The sequence below is a fragment of the Amphibalanus amphitrite genome, unplaced genomic scaffold, assembly GCF_019059575.1.
Source record: "Amphibalanus amphitrite isolate SeventyFive unplaced genomic scaffold, NRLGWU_Aamphi_draft 000029F_arrow, whole genome shotgun sequence".
Lineage (NCBI taxonomy): Eukaryota > Metazoa > Arthropoda > Thecostraca > Balanomorpha > Balanidae > Amphibalanus > Amphibalanus amphitrite.
This window is the reverse complement of record NW_024881525.1, coordinates 134,130-141,287: the sequence shown is the minus strand read 5'-3', so window position 1 is coordinate 141,287 and position 7,158 is coordinate 134,130. Positions and strand designations below refer to the sequence as shown.

General features: G+C 48.1%; 1 protein-coding gene across 2 annotated transcripts; it reads right to left on the bottom strand.

Moving 5' to 3' along the window:
- Positions 1-3,365: 3,365 nt before the first annotated feature.
- LOC122365999 (60S ribosomal protein L11) lies at positions 3,366-7,145 on the bottom strand. Of its 2 annotated transcripts, none has more exons than XM_043337729.1 (5): positions 6,933-7,145; positions 6,035-6,114; positions 5,077-5,245; positions 4,149-4,296; positions 3,366-3,550 (listed from the first exon to the last, which is right to left on the bottom strand). In XM_043337729.1, the coding sequence occupies exons 1-5, from the start codon at positions 6,936-6,938 to the stop codon at positions 3,423-3,425; spliced, it is 531 nt and encodes a 176-aa protein (XP_043193664.1). In that variant the 5' UTR covers positions 6,939-7,145; the 3' UTR covers positions 3,366-3,422. The 2 variants fall into 2 exon arrangements, with proteins under 2 accessions (XP_043193664.1, XP_043193671.1); XM_043337736.1 differs by lacking the exon at positions 6,933-7,145 and adding an exon at positions 6,552-6,923.
- Between the last annotated feature and the right edge of the window lie 13 nt (positions 7,146-7,158).

Here is a 7,158-nt window from a genome sequence, read left to right as displayed (position 1 = left end):
CCACAATGTTCCAGCCGTTCCTACGCCCATGACCACCGTTCTGCCAGAGGGCAGTGACCGAGCCCTGGGGAGAGCTGTGGGGCGGTAGCGGTTACACGGGAATTTCCTGAATTCATCAGTAGCAGAAAGGTAGCCGCGCCGCCCGCAGTATAATGTCGGGCGAAGGACCTGGAGTGCCCGGTGGGTCCGTCTGCAGCCAGAGTTCTGCACCATCCCAGCACCACCAGACATAACCAGCGGCACCACTACCAGACATCACCACCACCACCACCGGCTGCACCAGTGGCGGCCGCTGGGGCTCCTCTGGGACCACCGGCTGGGTCGGCGTCACGGCTCAGTGGCCAGGACGGCCGGAGACGGACAGCGCCTCAGACAGGTCGGTGCACCCGGCCCCGCACCCCGTCCGGCAGGAGCGACTGTGGTGAGGACCCAACACGATTACCTGTGGTGTTTGAGGGAGGTGTGAGGCTGTGTGGTAGCGAGACACGATGTCGGTACTGGAGGCGTGAACGGGAGGTGAATGAGGTCATGCTGCGTGCATGGATAATGACAATGACATTCAGACCTTTCGGCCGTCATAGCTACACTAGGGTTGAGCTAAGCCAAGACTACACGTTCCGCTTTTATGTCCCAAAACTTATGCTGGGGAGCTGTGGTTTGTAGAGTATCGATTAGCGAGCCTCACCGACCGGTATGCCACAACTTAGTTAGGGCTAGTTCTCAGAAGCGTCACAGTAACATTTATTCTGAAATGAAATGAAACCGCTTCCGGGTGTTGCTTTCTCCTATCATTAGGAAATGATACCAGCCACTTGGAATGAAACACGGTCTGCTGCGGGATCGAATATCGCCATCCTGCAGGATCTCGTCCTCAAGTTCAGCCTCATTCATTCCACCTACTTCTACACATAGGTGCACACTACAACCGTGAAAATAAGGCGGCTTGCGACTGGATGTAATGCCAAGTGTCGGGAGACTCTTTAGTGCCCTAAACGTCTCTAGTAGTTAAGATTTTCAGGTGTGTATGCTGCCATCTAGGAGCTAACATCTTATCAGCAAAGCCCTTCACCCGAGTTGATAGGGACGCCATCTACGAGCTAACGCCTTCTCCGCGACGGAGCTCTACACTCGCTCGAGTGGGGACCGAGGGCGCCCTCTGCTGTCAGGGGAGTCACCGCCCCTTAGCCCTTAGCAATACAGAACCCCTTGTAGTCCATGTGACAGGGACGCTATCTTCCTGAAAGCAAGTCAGTAATCGGATCTCGATGCCCAGTGTCGCGCTAGCGGTAGTGGTAGTGTGCCTTCATAGTGCTTTGAAATCCAACTTGCTGGGTGAGTGGTGACGGTACACGGAAACTTTTTCGCTCAGAGACCTTTGTGATGGTTTCTAACACGCTCCAAAATTGTCCATCGCTCGAAATCTCGGCGGTGTTTCAGCGGCACGCTGCCAGCACACGTGGCAATTTTGGTTCCCATAGAGACATCTACAAGCCCATTGCTCCGACACTACCACATGTGTGACGTCAGCTCGCGAAATGCGCTGGCAGCGTGCCTTGTAACATGGCCCTCTTGCTTGAAACCAACCCTTTTAACTCTGTGGACGAGCCTATCCAGGTGAAAATGACTCTACTCCAGCACATTGATTCGCCCGATAAAAGTCACCATAATAGTCACTAATGCACAGCCTGGCAGACTGGCTGTTACCGAGTAGAACCGGTAATTTTGTGCGGCAAGAACAATTTGTTGCCGTGAGCGGCGGACTGAGATCACCATCGTTTTCCCGCACAATACGTTCCACCGGGATAGGGATTAGTTACGCTGAGCACATTGCTGATACACTTTATGATCCGGCCAACGCGCCATACCGTGGTGGTGCTCACAAACTGCAGCTGCCAGGATATTGCCGAAGCAATGGTAAACGAACGACTGCTCGCCAATACGTCGTGCAGTGCAGGAATAGCAGAGCCCTCTATCAGCGATTACCCAATACACACCTGGGCCAACAATGCAGCGTTGAAAAAATTGATGTGCAACAGATCGTAAGCTCAGACTCAGCAGTCAGTTAGTCCAAAGTAGAAGCGTTGTGAAGTGGACTTGGTTCTGACCTCTATCGCTCGATCGGGACCGGGGAGGGACCGGGGAGCATTACGCATTGCGATCACTGTCAAAAACCGCAGGCCTCCCATCAGGGAAAGCTAGTACCTCAGCGTAGAATCAACCCGAACCAAGCTCTCGCCACTACAGGGTGGACCAAAAAGGATTGAAACATTTTGAACTCGCATGAAATATGTGTTATTGCATGCAGGTGACTGAAAATGATACCAAACGAGAGAGCATTTCGTGGAAATTCATAATGACATCTCTCTCATCTGCTTTCTCTCGTTTTCAGTCTCTCACAGCAAATGTTCGAAGAGGCCACCTTTGCGAGACAGGCAAAGAGCGTCAGCCTGCCGGCTGACGCGGTAGTCCGATGACACATGTCCTCTGGTATGACTCGCACAGCCTTGGTGATCGCTCTCTTCAGTTCACAGAGGCCTACATAACCTTCCTTGTAGACCTGGCCCTTGAGATGACTCCACAGGAAAGGAATCCATAGGTCAGGTGAGAAGACAGACAGGCCAGTTCCACTTCGGTTCGAGGATGGGAGCGACAACACCGTGGCTGACGACCAAAAGCGCTAAAGAAGTTGAAAAGAACCAAGCGACGCTAAAGAAGTTGTTGAAGTGAGCCCAAACGAAGTATGGCAGTCTCATGGACCTCATGTGATTCCAGCCAGACGGTGCGCCTCCTCACATCGCGAAACAACGCTCAAGTGGAGCGAGAACCACTTTGGTGACCGGCTGATATCCCGCAGTGCGTGTCGGAACTGGCCTGTCTGATCACCTGACCTGACCCCGATGGTTTTTTTTCCTGTGGGGTCATCTCAAGGCCCGGTCTACAAGGAAGGTTCTAAAGGCATCTGTTACCTGAAGAGAGTGATCACCAAGGCTGTGCGAGCCAAACCAGCGGACATGTGGCTTTTTGCCTGTCTCGCAAAAGTGGCCTCTTCGATTTTTTTGCTGTGGGAAAATGAAAACGAGAGAAAGCGGATGAGAGAGATGTCATTATGAATTTCCACGAAATGTACTCTCGTTTGGTATAATTTTCAGTCACCTGCATGCAATAACACATATTTTATGCGAGTTCAAAATGTTTCCATCCTTTTTTGTCCACCCTGTAGTGAGAGCTCCGAAGACTAAACGCCAACACTGCATGTTCTCAATCAATCTTCTGAAGCAGACAACTGAGTAGGTATCCTCATCGGAAAAAACGCAACTTGCAATGGTTCCCAATCGGTTTGCCCCATCCCACAATAACACACCTTGTTCCTTTTTTTGGTGTATTTTTTTTTTTGTTGTTGGTCATCGCACTACATCGGGTGATCACTTCTTGGTGGGGAGGATGATTCCATCGTATTTCTGCTGGAACCACTTCATCGAGTCCTCCTTGGTCACCCGGTGCTGAATGCCGACGCGGCTCTTCCGGCGCCGGCGGGTCGAGATGTTGAACCCTGCCGACACAGCGAGAATCGTCAGTTAGAGACCAGGAACGCTAACAGCAGATGGGATATTCCCCGGGGCGAAGAGCATGAGACACGATGGAGATTTAACGATCATGAACAGAAACCAACAGCTGCGATGAAAACAAACACAGCCCCTTTGTATGGCTTCGAACACAGAGTACTATCGATCGCCAGCACGATCAAAACCGAATCAGGGCAAAGTTGAACGCAAGTGAGCTTCATATAGCCTCTGCCGTAAACACACAGAACATAATAACAAAAATAAAAAGGTTCGGGACTTCGGGAGAAGTTTTATACATCATAGCACTTACGAAAATCTAATGACACACTACGGTATGAAAATATGCAGAGAATTCCAAAAAGCATGGTTAGGTACTAACCAGTCACAAATTCAGTAAAATGGTTGGCAGTTGAGAGCAAATGCCAACCAGTTGAAAGCATAGTTGAACAGGAGACAACTTAATTGATGCAGCTATTACACTATCTACTGCGCTGCCGTGCGCAGTAGACACTAGCCAGCAGCAACTACTGCTGGTAAGCGCCAGCCGCCTGTCCCAGTCTTTCAGACAGCCCCCCGCACACTCACCAGGCCGACCCAGCACGACGTAGAAGTCGAGGCCGTAGATACCGATGCTGGGGTCGTACTTGATGCCCAGGTCGATGTGCTCCTTGATGCCAAAGCCGAAGTTGCCAGTGTCTGAGAAGTTGCCCTTGCGCAGCTCGTACTCGCACACCTGTGTGGGGACGTCGGACGGCCGTCAGTGCCGGGGAAATGACACACCAGAGGGGCGGACAACGGGCCAGGGCTGGACGAGGAGAGTACCGAGATTGGACCATGAAATCGCACATTACAACATGAAGCGCAAACATGGGTGGGCATTGCAAGCAAGGCATGCGGGAAAGATCTGAATTATGATTCCATTTCATCCTTAATGTGGTCACTTTCAAATGCGCAATGAAAATCAAGCAAGCATTTTCGATAAATCGTATTAGACGGGAGCAAATTACAAAAGGTGAGCATGATGCTGGAAACGCGGAATTTTTAATGGTAGACGGTGCCGCCATCTGCCGCCATTTCAAAGACGGTTCAGTGACTCGTCCCGGTTACAAAGTCTACGTGAATTAAAACGCGATGGAAGACACTAAACGCCGGGTCGGAAAACGAGGCCCCATTAGGCATTAGCCCGGCATTGATGCCTGGTGAGTGGTGCATAACTGTCGTTTATACACAGCATGTTCTAGCGAAACACTGCGCAACATCTCAAATTTCTCCCTAGTCCAAAACTCCAGACATAACCACTAAATAATTTGCCCCAGCTGCAATGACCCATGAACCAGGAAAATAACACTCCATTTAGCGAATCAGTCACCAGAACAACCAATCTTGTCCTTTTCATATTTCTCAAATACCAGTTACCGTAAAGTGACAGCAACTCCAAATCTTTCCTGATCACAATAGGAAACAGATCTGACAGTTCAAGTTGCCCCCAGCAGCAGCAGCAGCGGCGGCTCACCTTGAGGCCCTGCTCGAGGATCTCCTCGGCCTTGGGTCCGCGCACGGTGCAGTGGACGGCGATCTTCTCGTTACGGCGGATGCCGAAGCTGCGCACGGTGTAGCGCGCCTTGGAGAACACCGGCGACTGGCCGGTCAGCTGCTCCAGCACCTTGGCAGCGCGGGTCAGCCTGGAATAGAGGATAGGCATGTCACATTGGGCATGCCACGTGGCTGCATAGGTATTCATGAAATAATTTGTAGCTCTAGGGTGAGCTTTAAATGAGTGGTGATACTGACAAGATATCAAGTTGGGATAGGACTATGATACTCTTTGTGTCAATGACAGTGTCAAAATGAGTTTAACATAAAACTAAACTAATCTCTTCCTAGCATATTTTAATAAACTACTCAGAGGCCTAGCTTCAGCCAAGACACCTTATCATTCCTGAGAAATCAGTGTGCAGAAAACAAATATGACTGCTACACAAATACCATCCCTGGAATAAATTGACTGGTAAGACAACTTCTAATAGCCACTTCTAGGCTTACTTCTCTCATCATGCATTGGACTGTAGGAAAATTATCCCAAATAAGATCCAGGGCAGAATCTACCAATAATTTCTGATAACCACATCAAGCCCAGCATTGCATTGAATACTGCTCACTCCGGTATGCAAAAAATTACCCCACAGTGTCAATCTTGAAATACAGCCTGCAGGGTATCAGTTTTGGGAATATTTTCCACTAATGTAATGTAACAAACAGTCTTGGAGTGAGGGTTCACTATTACCTTTCTGGAAACTGACCACATTGTTTATATTACACTAACTGCATAAATCATTACACACCACTGGTTTCACTGGTTCATTTCATTATACTAATTACACAAAAGATAAGATCCAGGGCAGAATCTACCATTAATTTCTGAACATCAGCATACAAATGTAACTGTAGAACTAATGAAAAATAGTACTTACTTGTCACCCGATTCACCAACACAGATGTTCAGGCATAGCTTAAGGATCCGAAGATCCCGCATGGGGTTCTTTGACTTGTCCTGAAAGAGACAAGCAGGTATGTCAGAAATGGTTCTACAAATCACGTAACATAAAACAAAACAGGCTGCAACTAACAACAGTCAAGTAAAATATTTTACACAATGCCAGGCCCAGGACAATCCATGGCAATCATATGACAATGCCATGGCAATCATACAGCACGCCTCTCAGATGCTTCCACCAGTTTATGAAAAATGGCTACCCTCCAACTCTCGAGATATTTACAAAACTTTGCTGAAGGCTGCACATTGGTAAGTTGTAACTTTGTAGCTTGTAGGTTAGTGGGAATAGTTAGGTCAGCTGTCCAGGGCGATGTTTTTTTTTCTGTAAGGCTATTTGATTAGACTTAAAACCAAACTTTGTGTACATGTCTGAAGAACACAAGTATCAGTGGCAGCATGTGAGATGCCTGCTACATGAATACCCAATCCCTCACCTTAATATGCTGTTCCGAGCCAAAATTGCTGGGTATTATTAGAGCATAACAATTAACAGCCTAAGCTGACAGTCTCACTGCCTGAATCATCATCTTCCCTTGTTTAAAAACTGTTGTAGTTCAAAGGTGAATCAGACTCATATTTGGCACAACATAAATTTATCCAGCTAAACTTGACACAGTGAAACACTAAACATAAAGCCCTATGTAGCAACAAGAGCGAGATAATCATGGTTGTAAAATTTCGGCAGCACGCAGACTGATCTCACTAGGAGAAAAATAGCGTGTACGACTTCTGAACTCCTCTTCGATGACAAAAAACGTCCAGAAAAGTATTTATCGGCAAAAATCCAATTCGCCACAAACGCCCCATTCACTCACCGCCATGGTGAACCGGAAAGACCTTCCCCCGGCAACGCTGCCATGTCAATTATAGCAAAATAAAAACGTGAAAGGTTTTCAAGTCTGTGTGGCTTTTGCTTTTAAAGCAGGCAATATTTTTGATAATTAGATAAAAAAAGTAAGAAGTGACTTCTTATTTAGCGAAATACGATGCCCCGAGTATTTTATTGGGTGTCAAAGTTGTTTCTCTTCGCTAATAAAGCGT

Bases quoted from the DNA above. Each gene is read 5' to 3' on its own strand.
- LOC122365999 (XM_043337729.1), bottom strand. The intron at 5,246-6,034 runs GTAAGTACTATT...CCTCTATTCCAG, and splicing joins GTTGGTGAATCGGGTGACAA to GCTGACCCGCGCTGCCAAGG. The intron at 3,551-4,148 runs GTGAGTGTGCGG...CTGTGTCGGCAG, and splicing joins CGTCGTGCTGGGTCGGCCTG to GGTTCAACATCTCGACCCGC.